This window comes from Apis laboriosa, unplaced genomic scaffold, assembly GCF_014066325.1.
Source record: "Apis laboriosa isolate Shangri-la unplaced genomic scaffold, ASM1406632v1 scaffold112_cov148, whole genome shotgun sequence".
Classification (NCBI taxonomy): Eukaryota; Metazoa; Arthropoda; class Insecta; order Hymenoptera; family Apidae; genus Apis; species Apis laboriosa.
The window spans coordinates 665,079-688,156 of NW_025220865.1; the positions used below are offsets into that span (position 1 = coordinate 665,079).

Sequence of the window (23,078 nt, forward strand, 5' to 3'; positions counted from 1 at the left end):
GTGTAACATCGTAAAATTAATCGCGAAAATTGCGATGGAAGGCAACGTGTGTTAAAGACTGTGACGAAAGTTGGGCTTTGTTTCGAAAGCTGATTCATCGTTGCCCAATGAAAACGTGCAGGGATTTGCCGACAGATAATTTGCAGGAAACTCACGTGAAACGGGACGGTAAATCTCCGAAGGCAAGGAGCCGGGCGCGTGATGCATGTGACGTCCATGTTTGTTGCTGTTTCACGTACACGGCGAACAACTCTGTTACTAATTGCTCATTAGGTCGGATCAGAGACATTTCTAGCTGCGAAAACTGTCGTGAATTTCTGCTCGATTAAACGACAGTTTGAGTTCGTGTCCCAATTCTGTCTGTTTAATTAACCAATCGACATCGAGTCTTTATAAATTTCTCCTACAATTTAGCAAATCTAAATTGGGATGACGTTTTATATTAAAATAGCGTCTCTGCTCACGTCTTTGACCTTGCGATATTTGCATTTGCATGGAATTCAGTTCAAACTTGATTAAATTTCAAGATTACAAACCTAATTAGTTTATTAACGTGTCTACTCTACGTGTTCTCGTTAATTGAATAATGCACCTGTGCCACATTAAAATTTCACTCGTTACGCGTAAGAAATTTAAAAAAAAAAATCTAACGTTGAAAATTTGGGATACAGTTTAAGGAAGAAACGTTAATCAATTGCGAATTTAGCTATAAGCGTATTAAAAATTCAGAAAAACTTCGAACTCTTATAACTACGGATATATTGACTTTAAATCAACGAATAAAAGACCATTAGAAGCGCGGAATCTTGTCCTTTAAAATGCTCTTTTGTTTGTTCTAATACGACTTCCGGTTGCCGAAATATCGTTATGTAAAGAAAAAGATAATTTTTAACCGCTTACCGTGAATATAATCAAACCTTATTAAAATTAGGAAAAACTTTGAACCGCTGTAACTCGGAAGATAATGACTTCCGGTCAACGAATGAAAGACCGATAGAAGCGCGGAACCTTCCCCTTTAAAACGCTTTTTTATTTATCTCGATACGACTTCCGGTTCCCGAAATATCGTCGTGTAAAGAAAAGAATAATTTTTAATCGCTTNAGGTAATTTTTAATCGTTTATTATCTCCGTCCTCGTTACTTACTCGGACCTCTCGCTCGCACCTCGTTTCACTGACCTATCCCAAACACAGCTGTTATTCCTGGAAAAAAAGTAGGTCAGTAAGTAAGTAGGTCAGTGTGTCGCGAGCCTATTTATAGTCTTCGCGCCGTCTTAAATATTACGAAAACTTCGAATGCTTATATCTCGGCAACCGTTTGAGATATCGGGATAAAACAAAAACGGACGTTATTGGCATAATATCCTGTAGTTTCTGAGTGGGTTTTAATGACATATATAACGCGTGATTTATTTTCTATTTTTTATATATATGGTAAAATTTTAACGAATACGAGAAATACGTAGATATTTCTAAATATTCAAAATTTTCGTTTTAAAGGAGGGAAAATTGTCAACGAGATGAATCATAATGTCGCTTCTTTTTTCTCATGAGTTACGGCTGGATCGTTTTATCGTTTACATCCCCTTTTCGCCCTGATGTTTGTTCCACTCTCGTGGCTTTGCCATTCTCAGCTGTTTCTCCCGGATTCCGGTGATTAATCGCGGTGAATTAATATCTCTCCCGCTTCGAGACAACGCGTGGACAAAGAAGGAGATTATTTGCTGCCAGCGGTTTAGTAATTGTGACGAGAGACGCGGCTTTCTGGCGACGTTCTACGTTCTACGAATCGAAGAATTCTTTGCGTGGAAAACGTCGTCGCTCCGTCGACGATTGAGAAATAGTTGAAGAAATATCCGTGGTATTCGAGTGTCTCGGTCGAAAGTAAGTTAGGTATTTTCTTTCGTTTTCGTCCTTCGAAAAAATGTTCTGGACGAGGAAAAGTGTAGATATATATAGAGCGATGTTATACATTTATATTGGACAAATTTTTAACCGAATGAATTTAATATTAATTTTAATATTAAATGTTTTAGAGAAAGAGTATTTTTTATTAAAAAGTATTTTTTATTAAGTATTTTTTATTAAGTAAATGAAATAATAAATAAAAAAAATCTAATTAAATTAATATAATTAATTAAGTTTCTATAATTTTATGGTATTTTTTTTTCTCTCTAGTTTATTCTACTTGCTCTATATTCCATCGTTTTAGAGTTGTCCTAGAGTAAATTTCATTTCGCGAGTAAACTAAGAAGATTAAATTAAGATTTCAAAATTTCTAACTCTCAACGGATCCTCTTTCTCTTTTGAGAATATTAATTAATTATAAAAAAAAATTCAAATACAGACAATTGCAGACTCTTATTACTCTAATTTCATTCTTATTTTTAGATAATGAATTGTAAAAATTCAATTGGTGAAAGAAAAATTATTCTTGATACGCATATACGTACATAAATATATTAGAAAGAGTTTATTCGTCCATGAATTCTTTAAAAATTTCTCAAAAATATCAAGAAATCTTGTTAGGAGATATAAGTTTATGTATTGGATTTATGGACGAATATATTTAACAGGAGAAGAGAGAGATTAATTATTCAAGCTTGCTTGGGGAAATTTTATCACATTTATCCCACGCTGCTAAGGAACCACGTCTTGGGTTATATCGTAAAATCCAAAAATAGTGGTCGACGCGTTTGTAGTGGAGCGCTTCGCTGCAGTTTGCATAATTATCCAATAAAAAAGAGAGAGAGAGAGAGAGAGAAAAAAAAAAGAACCTATGACGGTCTAAAATAAATAGAGCTATTCTAACGCGACCATTCGAGAATCTGCGTTATAACAAACGCATAACAATAATGAATTCTTTAATCCCCGATGTTTCAGAGCGGTCAAATAAATTTGACAAACAAGCGAGAATGCGCTCGAATCCGCGTTACTTTTTCTCTGGTAATTGTGACATTTTTGCATTTAAAACGCGATATGAAACGAATTTAATTTTTCCCCACCAAGCTCGTATCTTTCATACTCGTATCTTTCATACTCGTATCTTTCATACTCGTATCTTAAAATCGTATCATCGATTCGTATTTAACCTCGATCTATCGCTTATATATAAATCACAAATTGGATGATAAAAAATAAGAATAACTAAATTTAAATGAATATTCCGAAATGGATATTCTTTGAAGTGAACGAAACAAAAAAAAAAAATTTTCGAAGGTAAAATATACGAATGGATGTAAATAAAATTCCATCGAGATCTTTGAAAAATATATATTTTTTAGGATAGAGAGAGAAAATTTAAAAGAGAAAAAAAAGAGAAGAAAATTCCATGATAGCGATGATTTTTCGAATCGGTCGGATATATAAGCGGCCTGGATGTAAAACATACTACCCCCGAGGGTAAAACGTACCCCTCATTATCCGCGTGTTCCGCACTTGAGTTACATCCCACGCGCATATACCCTTTATGTCAATTTGCATACTAAACTCGTTGAAACAACTAACAAGGATTCTGCTGCGGGTAGCATAAGCTACTAATATGCAAAATATTAAAAAGCCAATTTAGAATAAGTGAAAATGCGGGCTGGGTTGGTGAAACGAGTGCAACGATGTTATCAAATGGAACGATAATTTCTGGTAATTTCGTCTACACGTGTCTACAATGAAGAATGAAAGATACGATGTGTTTTTTAAAATTCTTTTTTCTTCTTCTTTTTTTTTTCTTTTTTCTATATAGATGTTCGTAAACGTTTATTATTTATTCGTCGATTAATTATATTTTTCTAAAACAAAAATTGTTAAAAAGCATTATTAAAAATATTATAATTTTATCGAAAATTTTTTATTACAATTTTAAATAAGATGCTAAATTTAATGTTCAAATTACATATATATTGGAATATTAATTACATATTATTGGAAAATATATTGGAAAATTAAATCTTCTAAATTAATAATAATAATAATAGGATTTCATCAATATATTTCCAAATAGGCTCCGACAGGTGGCGCCGCAGCTGAGAAACTTTCGTACTAAAGGATCCTAGAAAAGAAAAGATGTGTCTTGTATTTTTTCAACATATTTTACATATCTTCAGATATATATATATATATATATATTTAACAAAAAATTATTGATTCTTGATGAAATTCAACTTCTTCTTTAAACTTATATCAAATAAAAATCTTCACGACTATGATAGAATTTATCGTTGGAGAATTTTCAATTTCAATTTATGATAATCTTCAAGACGTGATAATTAAAATTGATGAATAGCGAACAACTTGTGCTTCGCTTTACATGACTCTCAATATTCGTAAATGAGAAAAGAAATAATAATAATAATCCAATTACCATTTGTATTAAGCTGTCGTGTAAGAATACGAGAGAATACGTAGTTTTCGCAGTCGTTCATTCAATCGAGGTCGTTAAAAGTAGCATGAAGTGTAATAATACGGAGTCCCAGGATCGATTGTCCTAGGCACGGTGAACCTCGATGCAATAACCAACGCGGCCAACACTGTAGATAATCGTCTCATAATTCACATATCCAGCGTCATTATTATTCATACTTCGAGTGAGACCACAGTATGCAGGAGGCAAATTGCCAGCCGGCCTGGCAAATACCACGCTGTATTCCCATACAGCTACGTAGGAGTTTAGCTTTTCATCGAGCATTATGTAATTCTCTTATGCGCCAGTGTGTGTGAAAAGTGAAAAGTGAATTTACTTTAGAAGTTAATAACCAAACCTGTAAATGCAATCCTCTCGTTAAAACGATCGTATCGCGGAAATGTGTGCTTTTAAGACTCTCTCTCTCTCTCTCCGACATAATAATGCATAAACACCTACAGATAGATAAAAAGAGAGAAATCTTTCTTGAAAGCTTTCTAACCTCCATATATCGATCGACTTAAGATCAAATTTAAATTCTAAATCTTTAATTCAGTTTCAATTGGATTAAATATTTCGCTATCGATTTGATCATTCCGAGAATAGGATTTTAAAGATTTCTAGAAATTAAACGAAGAGAGACCTCAATCTAATCTAATATAAATTTTGATTCGATTTTCAATCTGAAAGAATCTGCGAATACAAGCATCCATCGTCGATAATCGAGTCCTTCGAGTCCTATTTTGCATATCGTCGTCAATTAAATCTCAATTATCTTTACTCACCTACGTTACCCATATTTTTTTTACACGCTTTTTGATGGGCAGAAAAAGGAACAGGAAAGGGATTGGAGCGATCACGCGAGCACCGTGAACGGTTATCGCATCACTCGACCGGAAGTTCACCGCCGCTGCCCGGAAAAAAAATAACCGGATACGCACGTCCCTGTAATTATGCTTCGTAAAATTCACGAGTTTTCTCGCGTGCAGGCCCCGGCTAGATTGGATCGTTCGTGGGATGAGACCAGACGTAAAATTTAAATCCCTTTTGAGCGGCGTTGGAAGCCTTTCAGAGGGTTACGAGTAATTTCCTCCTAACTAACTTGCTGTTCCAAGCGTCGCGTTAAACTTATCGATCCAAGAATTACGCGCGCGTTGATCACTCCTCATTGTGAATAACCATTCGAATCGATCGATCCTTTCTTCTTCAACAACGCTCGGATACGATAATTAATTATTGAACCCATATTAAACAACTTTTGAGATAAATCTCGAATTCCTCCTTCCTATTATTCTCATAGATCTTTTGACATATAAAAAAATATATATATATTTATTCTCAAAAATTCCCCTAATTTTTTCAAATCAAAGTTCGATATATTATAGAAACGGAAGCATCGTAAACAGGACATCGTAACATCGTTTCTCCTCTTCTCCGTCTCAATGCAACCCGATAATAAAAGGAGATCGATCGCGAGACGATTTCGCGTGGATCTCGAACGAGGATCCGGAGGAGGGAGGAGAGAGATGGCGGCCTCCTCCGCCGGCAAATGAAAATATGTCAGCGGCAGTCGGTGGCAGCCGAAATCCGGATGCGTTTCTCATCAGCATGCGAAAACTTTGTTATTTGTTTGAACACGTTCAATTATGCATGCGCAATATGCTGACGGTTTTCAAGGGTGCCGGGGCGGGACGCGGACGGGAGGGGGAGGGCTGTATTACGTCGGAGAAGAGGAAAACGGCGCAATCCTATTGAAAGGGTGCTGCGCGCCCCCGTTTCGGACGTAATTGAAATAATAATAAAGCGTGAACGCGCAACAATGAGTTCCCTTCTCCAACTTCCCTTCGCGATTCCACTCTCTCTCTCTCTCTCTCTCTTTCCTTTTTTCTTTCTTTCTTTTTTTTTTTTTTTTAAGGAGGAATAATGACGGAACGAAATTATGGAAAATTAACCGAGTAATTAACGCGAAGAAATTTTTTGTTTGAGGATTTGAGAATAGACGATCGAAATATTAGTTTGTTCAAAATACTCGATCGTTACTCGATTTTTATCCTTTTCACTCGTTGGATTATTATTATCATCCCTGTATTCCTTCCCTCGAAAAGAAACGAATCAACCTTTATATTACCTTTAAGATACGATAAAAATTAATTTTCATAATCTAATGTAAACACGCGTCGCATTAAGCAATACACAATACCTCCGAAGCTAAGTTATCCTGGAACAACGACCGATATTAAACACAGACTCGGGGGCGAAACGGAGCGAGCCGGCTGCGGAAAATCAACCCGGTAAAATATTAAACTCGACGACAACTAATCTGCAGGAAGTTCGCATAATGGGAGCCGGGCCGGGTTCCGGGCGGAGGGATGGAGGGGGCGGTCAATTGGAAACGGGGTGACCGAGTTTCGGGATTCCTGCCGCTTTCAACGCGTCATCGGGCCCGAGAGCCATATCGGATTCTTTGCCGGACTCCGTGGAATGCATCGACCTTTCCGACCCTTCCCAACCCCGACGAATCCCGCGTTTTTCCACCCGTGGGAAGGAAGGAAGGAAGGAAATAATTCCGAATAACTTGGCCGATTCCGCGGCTCCTCTCCTCTCCTCTCCTCTCCTCTCTCGGTATAGACGGTGACCCAGTTCACGCTCACGGGTGAACAGTCGGCTAACGACCGCGCTTGCTTCCAAGCCTGGCTGGTTAAAAGTATACGTGATGCGGCTCGAGGAGGTAAAGACTGTTTGATGGTGTTTGATGGAGTGTTGGAGGAGGGGGATAAAGCGAGTTTGAATTGAGATACGCGGCAATTCTCGTATCGGACAATTCGTATTCGTGAATATTACTCGGGGAAACGTGTGAATTTATAGTTATAGTTAGATTGTCAAATTTCAATTATTCCGCGATAGTATCGTAGATATATTTATTGCGTACGAGATTACTCTTATTTTTGAAAAATACGAAGAAAATGTAAAGTATATATATACAGTACAGCTGTCCATTTGTTACGTTCCGTGTTGTAACGTTGAAGATAGCGGTCTCGGATGTATGTATATACCTAGCAATATATTATCTCTTTACAAGCACGCACGTAATTTATTTCTTGCATTAATTTTGGAGCTTAAACGAGGTTCGTTGTATGGAAACTTTTAACGGTAACAAATACGTTTTCTCGACTAATTAAGCTCGAACTAAAAATCATCTTACCTAATTTTAATTCCATTCCTCGTCTTAAACATGGATAAACTTCTTTCGTATCCCTTCTTTCTCGTAATATAAAAATCTCTTCGAATCACGACGAGATTTAAAGAAAAGAATATCAATTAATAACAAGTTCGAAATCAGCGAGAGAAGGGATGTGCGTTTATTTATCGATGGAAAATTCTTCGCAATTATATAATTCTTGGGAATTAACGCGCCCGTATTACCATTTACACCTGAATACGATTCGTAATATCGCGTGTGTATCGGCCGTGAATGAAGCGGACATGAGGCGCGGACACGTGGCACGTCGAGACCTTAATAGCTCAGTCTCACGGCTAAAAGGGATTCGTGGTAGGAAAGCTCCACGAGAGTGGAGCTTGGTCCGACTGTTACACAGCTGCATTTTCCAGTTGTTCCACGTATCCAATTCACCCTTTGATAGCGCTGACCCAGATTCGCGTCCAGAACAAACACCTCGAAAAGCAATCGACAACCTCTTTCCACGCAATTAACTCCCAACACATCCACGCTGGAAGAATTTCTTTTAAAAGGATTCCTCCACTTTCAGTTTAATACGTCTTCTAACCCTTTCTTTTAAATATTATCGCCTCCAATATTATGTACAATAACAATATTATTATAATACTTTCGAAAGAAAAGTTAAAACTTTTAATCATCGGTGTCCAAAAATCGATCGCTTCTCGTATCGAGAGCGTGTTTCGTTCCTTCGTTCGTCGCATCGTTAACAGCTATATGCTACGTTTACACGCTATGCCGCGCTAGATTAACAATCCTTGGCGTTTCGATGTCGCTTCGGATGCGTTGACGTTGACTCGGGGCCAGCGAACGAGACTGGCTCGAGACTGTAACGAGGTTCAGGATTGATTAACCGTGGCGTTGGAGCGACGCGCGAGCAACTCTACTTCTGCCAAGTCTGGGCAAACGAGTCGACGTCTCGATCCTCTGGCGGAGGATCACCTTAATTACGCTTGATTAATAGCTTCTTCGACGGATTGTCGGCTGGCTTAGACGGCCTGTTTAACGAAGGTCTACCATAATTTTTCGGCGAGCCTGCTCGAGGGGGGCTAATTTTCGGTTCGCGCCGGCTTTGGAAATAAAACGTCACGAGACGGGTTAGTCCTCTCGATCGATGGGGTGGAGATAGGGGAGAAGGCGTTTTCTTTCTTCTTCTTCTTCTTCTTGTTCTTCTTTTTGATCCTTTAAAGTGTCGCGCTAAGTTTCTTTCTAAATAGGGAAAATAAAAGTTTTCTTCGATCGCGATTGAAAGGATTTAAGTTTTGGATTGGCAAGATCCAATTTGGCAAGATCTTGTTGGAAGATCGTTAACGTTATTCGTAATATTGAAAATGGTTACTCGATATTTATTTCTGTTCATCAACTGATTCTCTACATGTGATGAATGTATTTTGAGAAAAGAACAATAAGATTTTTTAATCAAATCAGGGATCAACCAAATAAACTACAATTATATATTTCATCTATTTATATCAAAAAAGAAGAAGAAAAAAGAAACGAGACACAACTATCCCTCCCTCAATTTCCGCGGTTCAAAATCTTCATGAAATTTCGAGGAACGAAGCTACCCGCTCTCTTCTCTCGAGTCTTTGATATCTGGTTGGAAACAGGAAACGGTTTCAAACGAGAGGGGAAATGACTTAGCTGTAATCTTCCGTTTTTCAACGGGCTGCCCGAGTATGCCCGTCGAAACGGGCAACGTATAGCACCGAAATAGATTACAAACGTAATATTTCAGCCGTCATAAATATTCCCTGTTGGAAGTTGGAGCCGACCCGCGGCTCTCTCTCTCTCTCTTTCTTTCTTTCTTTCTTTCTTTCTTCCTTCTTTTTTTTTTCGACCGAGCTGCTTTCGCAGGCCGCCGGTCGCAAACGTCGCGATCTAATTGGGATAAGACGGATTTTTGTACCAGGTGGCCCTTAATTGGCCGGCCATCATTACGGGTGGTCTCGCGGTTCTAATTACTGTGGCCGCCTGTACGCGCTGCCTTTATACGGCCGTGTGTATATAACGCCTCTCAAAAGATTTTCACGGACGCAGAGAGAGAGAGAGAGAGAGAGAGAGAGAGAGAGAGAGAGAGAGAGAGGGAGAGAGGAGTGAATTATTTATAACGAAAGGCGACCATCGCTGCTTCGCCAACGCAAATGCTAACGTTTCGCGCAATTTTGTTCGCATAGTTATTATTATTTCGATTTTGTACGATCTTTCTTTCTTTTTCTTGTCCCTTTCTGCCGCTCGATTCGCGAGAAATTTGAGGAAAAACGGAGGGAATTGTTTTCTCGTTTTTTTTTTTTTTTGTAGCGAAAAAGAGAAAAGATTGTTGAGAGAAGGAGGTTATATTGTAAGTTTTGTTAAAAGTAAGATTATGATTTTAGAATGAAAATTGAAAATTTGTTTGAACGATGGTTTCTGGCTTTCATTTTATTTTATTTTATTTTCCTGCTCTTTGAAATTTTTCTTCAATTTATTAAGGTAGGTAGAATGCGAGAGAAAGAACGACGAATCGTAGAAATGAAATCGCTCGATTAATGGAAAGTTTATTTTATTTTCATAAAATCAGTTATTTAAACAACGTGTATACAATGTATATAACAATAATGTATATATATATATACATATATAAATAAAATAATCGTTTTAAATTTTATTCGATACAAATAGAAATTGCAATAGAAAAATAAATAATATACCTCTAATGTATTCAAATTTTTATCCTCTTTCAAATACACTTTGAGATATACAATAAATTTACAAATACTGTTATCGTATAAATAAAAATTATTGATTGTCATATCCATAAAAAAAAAAAAAGAAAGAAAGAAAGAAAAAATATATATAATAATATCGATAAAAATATATATTTCACTCGAAGTGAAAAGTAAAATAATACAAATAAGGGGGAAAAAACACAGTATTACAAATTCAGTTTGCTAATTTTCTTCCGTTTCTACCCCATAGTAATTCCATTCTTGAATCTCTGCCGATCCAAAGATGGTGAACACAACAAATGCAGACATTTGTGCAATAACTGTTATCCAGAACACGACTCTCCATCGTGCCATAGTATGCTGCGTTATAAATATAATATTAATAAAAAATGATTGTGATGTGATATTTTTTTTTTTTTTTGATAATTATTATAATCGCGTTAACGCTTGTGCGAATTGTATTGCGAATAGATTGAGACTGTCAAGAATAATGGTTAAAGACAGCGAATAAATGAATTTATATTTACTTTATATTCCACACGTGTTGAGCTATTTAAATTTAATCTCGAGTTTCGTAATTTATAAACGACGCGTATGTAACATATTCAAACATTGACCGCCAATGTATTATTACAATTATTTACAATTACAACTTTTTTATTCACCATTACTTTAATATTTAATCCTCTTTCGCGTCCTTAAGCTACCTTGTATCGTTCATATTCACGTACTCGTATAGTTTATCAGTGTTATCAATGTTCAAATTGCAGGAAGTGGAAAATGGATAATATTACGTGATAGTTCGAGATGCGATGTCGAAGAGCGCACGTGAGAAATAAATTTGATCGGAAACGTGGGAAAAATCTGAAAATTTCGGATACTTCGTAAAGATAGATTGAATTCTCGAAAATATCTCTTGACGTATGAATATTGGGATCTCCAAAAGATTTCGATCAATCCGAATTCGCATCTCGAGACGAGCTTCCTCAAATACTCGATCAGTAGCTCGTAAACATTTCCATTCTAACCGATTGTATTCGAGAAAATTCGCCCCGAAGAAGGAGAATACGATTCTCGAAATCTCGGAATGTCCGTCTTAACGGGATAGGAATCTCGTTCATCGAGATTTCCATAATTTCCATAATTAAATATTTCTCAATCGTACACACGCATCGTTTCTCGATCGAAGAGCGAGTTCAACAATAAAATTTCTCTGTAAATTTCATTTTCCGTCGAAAGGATCATTTTCCTCATTCGTCGATTGTTAAAGAAAAAAAAAAATGATCCGATATTTTCTTCGATTATTATTATTATTATTATTATTATTATTATCTCTTACCCCAGCTTCCGTGAGAGCGCCCACTATGGCAGGCAAAAGAAACGCTGAAATAGTTCCTGGAGTATTCGTAATACCCATTAAAATTCCAGCATAGTTCGGCGCCAAGTCGTTGTGGTTGGCAAGATGGCCGACAAAAATGGAACCTCCTAACATTACGCTAAGCATCAACAGTATGACGGCAATTACTCGATAGCAACCGATATAAGCGATTATAAGCAGAAAAAGACTCGGTGGGATGCAACCTGTGAAAATGATTAAGAATTATTGTGGATACCATATCGATCGAGAAATTTTAAAGTTTAAGCAGAATTAGGGTTTTTGGATTTTTTACTTACTCATCCCCACCGCGATCTTTCGTCCACCGGTTTGATCCCAATAATTCTTCAGTCTGCCCCAATCCAGTATCCTTCCCAAGATCGGATTCATTATTGCGGCCAAGAGATACGGCAAGCAACTTAGAACTGCGTTCTGGTAATTTATCGAATCGACATCGATATAGATTTTGACAAATCTTATAATAATAAGCCAATAATTAAGTCATCCCACGAGTGATCAACAAGGAGGTTATATGCATGTACTTATTGCTTACATTAGCTAATAATAATAATTATTTCGTTTCAGTTTTAAATAATTAAATATATTAAATTAAATAAATTATAATTTAATTAAATAAATTATAAAAAATATTGTGGAATCTTTTGTAGATCTTTTGTTTTCAAAAATTGCAACGAATGAAACGAATGGTTTAATTAAAGTTAAGGAGAAAGATTATAATAAATACGATTACGTGTGTTTACATCGATTAAATTTTTCTTACTTTTCCCTGTTATTCATTATCGTTACGTATATTACACGGATATTACTACAACGAATCAAGAATTTTTCCATTCGTTGGTTCGTAATGTCGTTACAAATTACATTAATCGTAATAATCGTTTTGCGTTAAAAAAATTTTAGACGAGAAAGAATGGAGCACTTATGGGATGAGAAAAGAAATTTTAAGAAAATTTATACGACTCACGGATTGAATATCGAATCTCAGAATCTTGTTCATATACATGGGCAGCTGTGTGAGCAAGAAGTACCAAGCAAAGTTTCCGAACGTGTTGGTGTAAATCAGGGCCAGAAACGGGACCGACGTGAAAATGGCTTTCCACGGTACTTTCATGTGAACCGATTCAAGGCCACGATGCCCGTACGAGGTCACTATGTAGTGCCTCTCCTCCTCCGATATATAGTATTGCGTTTCCGGGCTTTCGCGGAAGAACACGAGGAAGACAACGCACCAGATCAACGAGAGGGCACCGTGTATGTAAAACACCGCCTCCCATCCGAGGGCGTGCAGTATCATTCCTGACGTCAGGATAGAGATCACGGTGCCGATCGACGTTCCGGAATAAATAATACCGAACCACAAACTCTTCTCCTCGTAAACGACCCATCTCCCAACCATGATGGCAACTATAGGAAGATTCGGTGCGCTCACCACACCCATCACGAATCTCGTTACGTAAAGTAGCCACAACACGGGCGCGACCAGTGGTACTATCAGTGTCAAAACCGCGTTCCCAAATACGCAGATCAGCAGGGCGTTCCTCGAGTTGAAGCTGTGAATCAAATAATAATCGTTACATTGTCGTTGTGAACTTTGCGTATCTTCGAGATAATTAATTGATATGATTAGAATACAGCTGCTTTCTATCGAATGGCCAAAAGACACGAAAATATACGAGTATAAGAATCTGAGGAAGAAACGTATCGCAACTCGTGATCGATTCGAGAGAAATATTGAATTTGGAAAAAAGTACTTCGAACTTGGATATTTCTCAAATTTGACTTTCGATTCAAAGAGATTGGTTGTTTGATTATTTCCACTTACCGATCCGCGAAATATCCGCATGGGAACATTCCTACCAGATAACCGGCGAAGTAAATACTGATGGCCAAGCCACGCTGCGTCGAAGTCCATTCGAATGGACCCTCTATATCGATCACCTCTGCTATAGGAGCAAAATCGCATTCGTCCGACGCGTCTGATATCTCTTCTCTGTATTTCACCATGCCGACGACAGCTACGGCTATGTTCACCTTCAACCCGTAGACAATCATGTTCGCGATGCAGATCATTATGGCAAACAAATATCTCACGTATCCCACTGTATTGTTGCAAGAAATATAAATTATAAGCGAGCGTATGTAAGAGAAAAGAAAGTTTCGAATGGAGGTGAATGGAACGAGGTGAATGAAACGTCTTTTAATTTCCGTTCGAGGATTAAATGTAGATTAGATCAAGCTTGCAAATTGTATCGTGGACAACATTGATAGGTCTATTAGAAAGATTTCGAGATGTTTCGGGGAAAGAAAGAAATTATATATTGGAAGAAGAGAGCGTGGTGTTATCTTTGATGGATAGATAGAGGATAGAGAAACGATTAGAAATATTAATTTTAATTTGACAATGGTGTTTGTCAAGCGAGTAACGATGCAAAAAAAAAAAAAAAAAGAAAATATTTGTTCTTTTGCTTACCCATTTTTCTCAATCTTCCTTATTTTAAACTTCCGACCGACAGAAATTGTAATTCTCTTGCTTACTCGTTGACGAGCACCACGCTTCTCATTTACAGCAGTTCAGTACAGCTGTTGCGTGTCTATTTTCCTTATCGATCGCGAAAATCGGTTTCGTCACCTCTATACATCCACCTACTCGTCGATGTTTATCGAATTATGGTTGAGAGTATGAGTTTCGTCTTCTTCGGATGTATCGGTTCCTTCAAGATGAGATTATACGTCAATGGTATTACGCGTTTCCTTTGTTTCCAATGTCGATATAAAAATATCGAGTATCGATTATGCTATCGAGGATTTATTTTTTTATTTATTTTTTATTTTAAAAGCGTTTAAAAGCATTCGACGGATCTCTCTGTCGATCTATTATTGGATCTAGAATTTTTATTTTTCTTTTTTTTTTCTTTTTTTTTTTTTTTTTTTTTTTCTTATTTTTATTAAGGTATAGGCCGTCAGTGATTCGATACTTTGACCTCGTTCCCAGTTCATTCTAGTGGCGATATCATTCTTCTTTTAACGTTCGTAGCGATGTTTAAAGAAGTATCGACCGCTTAAAAAGTTTTTATTGTGCAACGTCAACCTGTTGAATGCTCCTACTATGTATACTATGTTACATTTCCACCGTTTACTCTATGAATCTAGTGACATTAGCGATTCCTATCAACGGATAAATCGCCATAAATATCGGATAAACGACGCTTTTGCCGTTGTCGTGGAAATTTCAGTTGCATAAATTTATTAGCTTCTCTGATGAGAACAATCAGATTCAGTTGGTATGTTCATGATACGCAATTTTTTAATGCATATTTTATTCTACTGTGTCGTATCGTGGAATTCCTTTATTTTAAATGATAAAATTGTAACACGATTTTTATTCGGTTTAAAGCGTCGATTTTGTTATTTATGATCCGAGACAACGAAATTACAGAGATCAGTGAGGAAAAACATATATTTATCAAAAATATATGTTAAATTAAATTATCAGATTTATTCAAATCAAATCACATTCGAAGTTGTGATGTCGGTGTCAAACGGTGACTATGAAATAAGTAAAGTAAAGTTTTTAAATAAATTTAAATCGTAATCGTAATAAAATATATATTGATTTTATTAAGGATTATTAAAATTTTATTCGTGTAATTTATTGTTTAAAATGGGATTCAAATTATCTCACCGCATCTATAATTAAATTTAAGAAAATTAAATTTAAGAAAAAGGAAAGAGTTATGAATATTCATTCTTTCGTGCATATCACGAAATCATATCGTTGCATATCTTATCTTAATTGCAATCATATCTTAATTCGAAGTCAAATATTATTTTCAATACGTCTCGCTTCATAGATTCGATCTGAAACTGCAGTTGAATGGAAATGTAAAATGTCAAACATCAAGAATTAAGGTTAATAGATCTTATAAATTTATTCTCGGATTCGTAGAAAATTATCAAATTAGATGGATAATCAGTTACGCAGATGTTCTGATTACATTTAATCCAGATGGAACTTATTAGATATATAGTGATTTATACATTTATCACGCTCCATTTGCGGTCTGCTTAATAGGAGAATAAAATTAGACTCGCGGCATTTCACGATTCATATTACATTATGTGTTTAATCTGGCATTAACATAGTGTAATGTTCGAATAAATCATGCATTTCCTCTTAAATAAAATATACATATATATCATTATGTATTATTCCTCTAATAATTGTAAGTATCGAGATAATCGTACAAATCCACACCGAATGTTATAAATAAAATAATATCTTAACAATGGTTTTAACGAAAAATGCTTGAATATCAGTTGTGTATAATAACCTATCACGAGATCGTCGCAAAATCGAACACCTATCTCAACACTTACGATGTCTGCACGTCAATCAATATTTTTGCCCAAAATATTTTTTCCTCGCGTATACATCTCAACCTATATACCTACACCTACTACATTATAAAAAAAAAAAAAACAAATATTCTCTTACACCACGTGCACTTACAAATCATTGTTTTCGCTTGTTATCGATCCAAGGAAATTTTACCTGCTCCATTCAAGTGTACCGCTCGGCTTGACGCATGTTTGACAAACGTGCGCACCTGTAACGACCGACAACGGAGGCCGATCGATACGCCGCCTGAGACTTCCTTTAAACGTCGGCTCTTTTCACGTCGCGATACAAAACGACAACCGTAACGAAATGTTTCGCTGGAAAACCGGAGGATAGGGGTGATTACGTCGACAGCCTGCCGAGGGACGGATGACACGGGTCTAAAAGGCGACCGGGTCGCGCGTGTATAAGATCGAGCCAAACCATCTTCCTCGTTTGTTCCTTCGAATCGAGAGGTGAACGTTCGCGAGATACGACGATTCGAGGAGAAACGCGAGTTCCACTCGAGAAAGTGCGAAGCCTCGACGCGTTAAAAATGAACGCGCCATCACGTCCGGTCGAGAATAGATCAAAGAGAGAGAGAGAGAGAGAGAGAGAGAGAGAGAGAGAGAGAGAGAGAGAGAGAGAGAGAGTGGGAAGAGGAGAGACGAGGAAGAGAGGACGACGGGTTCTATAAGAAGAGACAACCCGTTTCACGACAACTCACGGGCGCGAAGAACTGTCCGAGGCGCGAGGACAGCGATGCCCGGTGACCGATTAGACGGCCAGAAAATCCCCGGTGGATGGAACCGGTCTGAGAGGATTCAAGGCCCTCGAGATGCGGCGCATTGTCGGTGGACCTCGGCGTTGGTCAGCCACTTTGCCGTCTTACGATTCCCTCCGCAGTGTAAACACCGTGGAAACCGGTGGAAAAGGGCGCAACCTACTCGAAATAGAATCAGTCAAAAGGCTGACACTTCTCGCCGCTGGAATACCAATTAGCCGGTGGAAGTCCGTTCTCCTAACAAGCGTGATGCTCTCTTCGCGTTCTTCTTCGTGCCCCACTCGTCGGACCACCTAGCGCGAAAGTGAAGCGATACGAGGCGAGAGCGCTCTTTTCCTACGTTACTATGGCTGCTCGGCGCCCAAGTCGACTCCTAATTATAGGCGTCCCGTCAATTTTTCATCTTGATGTTCACGGTAGAATTTCGTAAGGATTCGAAACTTCTCTCGCGCCGAATAGGAACGGAAATTTAACTGATTATTTAATTTCATTTAAGAGAATCACAGATTACAAAACTGTATAATTAAAGTGGGGATATTTACGCATAATTTTCCCAATTCTATAATATCGTAATTCAAAATATTTTTAAAAAATAGAAGAAGTAGCAAGCGTTTATTATTATTAAACTCGAAAAACAAGATAAAAATCAACGATCAATTATCTTGTTGTCTTAATTATCTTATCTCATGTTCCCGTTCGACAACGATTTCCCTATTTTTTCCCCCCATTATCCGTCCCCATCTCGAATGAATCCGCGTGGCCGAGATAGAAGATTCAAGCGGCGATTGCGAGCAGAGCGTCCGTGACGGCGATTAAATGGAAAATTCGAAGGTGAACGGTTGCAACATCGGTGTAAAAATGCGCTGATATATGCGGGCATTAGTTATATACGATGCAGATATACCTGTGTACCGCACTCTCTCTCTCTCTCTCTCTCTCTCTCTGCGTCTTCGTTCGCCTGGATCCCACATTGGCTGGATACACATCCCCCCGACATAATCGGGATCGACCCATATTTCCCCGCCGCAATGCGTCAACTTCCCCGCGAACCCGTCCCGCGCCACTATTTTTCATTCCTGGCCCGTGATCTCGGATGTCCAAATTCACCTTCCGTGTCATCGAGAGCATCTACTATTCCATTCCCGTCGCCCGTGACGTGGCGCAGAGCGAGCCGGCCGTGGAAATTTCTCCAGGAACCGAGAAAGGAACGAATCGACGGTGTTCGAATGACAAACAGTCACCGATGCTCCTGTAATAGACACAGCCGAGTGTGTCATCCTTTCTCACGGAAATTTGGAAAGGATTCGTAGCTATTCGAAATTGAAATTTGAGCGGGGAGGGGAAAGGAAGGGAAGGAATTATCGATTGATTGTTACAAGTATTTAATCTCTTGTTCTTTCTCATATTTTCTTTGTTATTGGAAAAGAAAGAATACAGAGAGGATATTCTGTTTGATTTGGAGGGAAGAGAATCAATCGATATTTGCGTGTTTGAAAAATTAATTACGTGGCAACGACACGGAGATTTTAATTTACCGTTCGAAAAGGATTTTAAACTTGCGTTTTTGAAAGATATTTTGTAAATATTTTGTAAATATTCCACGGATTTTATTTTAACGAGATTAAGAGAGAAGAAATCAATTTTTTTATTTAGCTCACGTATCGCGGTATTAAATGTATGCACGTATTTCTATGTACATGCACAGTGGTGAAGACGATGGTACTATTGGACGTCCATAAAACGTTTGTTTGCTCATCCAGTTTACACAGCTCTCAAAGTCAACGGCAACTTCCGCTCGACCGACTATCGTTGAATGAAATGCTAACGATGATGGATGGGCAACGAGATCTCTCTTTCTTCTCTTTCATGTAAACTCTTTGTTAAAAAGAAAATAAGAGAAGCGGGCAAGGCCACGGTTCAAACACCGCTCATCAGGGAATAACGCTGATATTTTAAACCGTTCCACAACCTTTTCGCCTTGTAATTAAGCTTACAAGACGCTCGTTTCCATATTCAAATTAGGGAACAAAGTCAAACACACCGAGTGGAAACATTCGTGGTTCTAATACGGTGATCTGGTTTCTCAGGACGGACCTAATTCATGCACGAATTCCTCCTTTTTTCCCTCCCTCGAATTCTTTCCTAATCCTTCGTTCCATCGTTTCAATTATGTAGAAGAACCATGAATACGAAATTTTCTTCAGCTCTACAGAACAGAAGGAAAAGGATAAAAATACGAATTAATTTTTTTACAAACAAAATTTCCCTCTGATTAAATTTCTCTTCGTTTACTCCTTCCCTTAATTTCTACAAAAAAAAAAAATAATAATTATCACCGAGAGAAAACTAGGAAGGTAGAAGGTTTTTATTAATCGGGCGACTTTCGAGTCTTCGCAGAAGGCAGGACATACAAACAGGCGCGACACCCTTTATCGCATTAAGAGCGATGAGCCGTCACCTGGACGGAGCCGTATCGTCATTCCACTTATTATACACCCACTGTCAAGATTCTCTTGGGAGACACGGGCAACCTTCTCGCCTTTCGGATCAAGCAGAAACGTCTTACGCGGATCTTGGACGCGAACGATATGATCCTCTTAGTATGTCCCACGGCTTACGAGTATTATGATATTCCCTCCTTCCCTAATTCTTATCTCGTGGAAGAGAGCCACCCCCTTGGTTAAGCCTGACGGAGGAAGCCCCGACGAACGTGGGCTTACGTGCATATTGATGCTCTTTGAACGCGTGGGGGATATTTATATACGAGTTAACAAGAAAGGTGTTTTCAGTTTATTGCTTGCTTTCCATATGCTGCAAAGGTATTTTAATAAGGTGGATACGAAAAGCTGAAACTGTGAAAGGAACGATCTTGTTAAAAGATTATTATCTCTTCGAATCGTACGTATTTGTCAATTGATCAAATTTATCCATTAGGAAATTTTTAATTAATGACGGGATGGTTTTAATATCGCGTGGAACGAGAGAATAAATTTCTTAAAGGCCAATTAACCTTTTGGTCTTAGCAAGAAGGGTGAATGGAGAAGAAGTACACGCTAGGGCGCTCGAAGGGCGATCGAATTCTCAGCATCGTATTGTCTCATCGAGCACAATTGCTCTTCTCTTCCTCGATGATACTTCGTAATCGATTTAGAGTCAAGTTTAAAAACCTGTGTCGTCAACCTCGTTATATTTCGTACAGCGTGAACAAAGATATCGAAAAGAAGAATTTGATAAAAAAGAAAAGAAAAGTTATAGATAGTAGAACTTATCTTCCAATACATTTTCTAGTAATATTCTAGTGAATAGAAAGTATGGAATGATTGATTTTTCTTCTCTTTCGTGCTCGTCCAATTACGTTGCCCATTTGTTTCAAAATTCACGTATTCTACCTTTATTCCGTCTATCTATCCTTCAAATTTAACGTTTATCGACAACTTTCCATATCGACTGAAAAATCTCCCTTCCCCCCCTAAAATCAATCTTTTCGCAATTCGGTATGAGAAATTCAGCAAACCGTCAAACATGATTCGTGTCTTAAATCATATTATTATAAACAATGCGTGCTTCCTTCTCGACCAGCATAGACACAAACAATATAGCAACAACGAAACTATAATTTACACCATAATTAAACATTAATATTAATCATATTACAATCATGCAATATTTCTTTCGCCGCTGTTAAATTATTAAAATAAAACGACACGCGAGTAAAAAACTTTGTTAATTAATCATCGACGAAACAGAAGCGTACAACACATATTTATTTTCGTAAATTCTATCGACGAACAAGGGAAACGAGAAACCTTGAGATTCGAAATCCCTTCGAATCCCGATCGAGTATTCCAAGAACTCGAACGTTTAATTCGAACCGTGCGCCGATTCGACCTACTACGTGCCGCAATCATCCGATTTCCACGGAAACGATCCCTGTACGCGTAATCCACGATTTCTCCCGAAAATCGTTCAAAGTTCCCAGAGAAGAGAACGTTTCGTTGTTTCGTCGACTAAGCAGATTCGACTCGAGATCTCTCCGCGAGGCTTCGAAAGACGGCCGCGCGCCGAGGAGACGACGCGTCGTCACGCGTCTTGTTAGCTTCGCCAAGGTGTCCTCCTCATTATACCGAGTGACGGTGGTGATGACGATGCAACCGAAACGATCCAACCGTGGATTCGTCCGATGCATCGCGTTTGATGAGACGCAAGAAAGGGAAACGGTGCGGAAGAGGTCAAAAAAAAAGAAAAGGAGGGGAAGCCGTCGCGAAAAGCAGCGCTCATTAGGGAGCAGCAGGTGGAGGAGGAGGGGGGGGAGGGGATCTTTTGCTCTCTTGCCTTTGACGGGGGGGCCTCGAAAAAGCGCGATTATTCGTGGAATTCGCGCGTTTCCTACTCGGATTTCTTAATTGCGAAAATAATGACGTGGCCGAGGAGATTTTTATCCCCACGGTGTATCCGTGGGAGGATTTCGTTTGAGAGGGAACACGAGAGGGTAAGAAGGGGCGAGGAGAGTTTGCTTTGTGGGTGAGGCGGTCGAGACGATTTTTCGAACGGGCGGGGGTCTCGTTGAAGAGGATCCCGTTTCGCGGGAAATGTCAAGGGGTTCGTGAAAGAATTCCTGGGAGATTTCTACGAAATATATATATGGAGAAGGGAGGAAGGAGGAGGAGAAGGATGATTGCGTGACGAATGCGCGCACGAAGTTGAACCGGTCACGGGGTCACGTTTGAGGAGATTGATGCTGACAACGAGATCATGCACGATTCCGACTGTGGAAATAATGCGATGTTCGAAGGCTTGGAACAATCATCGATCCTTCCTTTGCTCGTAATGTCTCGTTATCAACGAATATTAATATCGCATGATCGATGCGCGCGAGAAATGTATTTTCAGCTGCGTTTCTTTTAACCCTTTGCACTCGTATGTCGCCATATAGGCGACATCTTACATTATTTGGGGTCAAATTATAGCCAGATAATATTACATAATATTCATTTAATTAAATTTATTTACAATTAATTAAAATCATGTTTTCAAGAAATATGATGTCCCTAACATATTATATAGATTTTCATATTTCAAAAGAGTGTGAGATGCAGATTAAATATGTTTATTTGCTAATTTTTTCTACTAAACCGGAAATTTTAATTTATGTTATGTTCGGATAAAAATATTTTCCTTTTGATCGATTATGAAAAAAAATTCCGAGTTGATGGGTGTCCTTATCGAATATATATACGAGTGTAAAGGGTTAAAGAATATATTTTCTTTATAGTCACCGAAGAGATGGAAATTTATAGGAAGAGTTAAATATCGATATTGAACTCGGTCCTCCAATTTATTCGTGAAAGCATGAACACACGCGCGCGTTCCTTTGAACTTATTTCACGAAGATCGGGAAAGGATTCGTAAAGGATCGATTTATAAAGCGAGACACGGTGCGTCTGTCCGATTCTAGGCGAAAATTGCTCTACGAAGTGATCAGAAAAATGCAAGTTTCGCATCCTTGGTTCGTAACGAGTTCTTAAAAGGAAAGTACGCATATAACTTCCTCTTTAATCTCGGATTCATCAGAAATTTCAGTTCCAAATGTTTGTTCACAGAATTCGATATCTCGCTGAAATTGTTCGATAAACGATACGAAAAAACCATTTTTTTTTTTTTAGAAAAAAATATTAGATTTTGACTATTATCCCCTTCACTATTAATATTACTATTAAGAAATTTATTTTATCCAAGACCAGGAACAGGATGAACAGTTTATCTGAATATTTATATCATTCATCTCCTTCAGTAGATTTTGCAATTTTTTCACTTACCAATTGGAGAATAAAACTTTATTAGAGTATTTTTGAATCTCTATTTTTGAATGAATTTTAACAGAGAAATTTCGGAGTGAAATCGATATTTCGTCAAATATTACAAATATGAACGAAGAACGCAAAGATTGGACGATAAGAAATTTAATTCGAATTAAACTCGAATCGATATTTTGTCCTCCAAAATTAAATTCGTATACATTATATGTGAGCAAGAGGCAAAGGAACGCGCACGACAAAAATCGCACGATATCGAGACTTCCTGTGCCTTATCCCTCCGATCAACGGTCTCTATCTGCACGGGAACATCGAGACAGTCGCGAATCGAAGTTATATACGCCTGGACGAAGAAAATGTCGCTTTTAA

The 23,078-nt window shown here is 37.9% G+C and overlaps 2 protein-coding genes across 2 annotated transcripts in view; one reads left to right on the top strand and one right to left on the bottom strand.

Moving 5' to 3' along the window:
• The window catches only part of LOC122714048 (teneurin-m), a 604,012-nt gene that overhangs the window by 106,724 nt on the left and 474,210 nt on the right, over nt 1-23,078 (top strand). The window lies entirely within an intron of this gene.
• Nucleotides 10,561-14,252, bottom strand: LOC122714078 (sialin-like). Its single transcript, XM_043935102.1, has 6 exons — nt 14,205-14,252; nt 13,557-13,833; nt 12,699-13,284; nt 12,013-12,145; nt 11,678-11,919; nt 10,561-10,698 (listed from the first exon to the last, which is right to left on the bottom strand). Exons 1-6 carry the CDS (start codon nt 14,206-14,208, stop codon nt 10,561-10,563), a joined length of 1,380 nt encoding a protein of 459 aa, XP_043791037.1. The 5' UTR covers nt 14,209-14,252.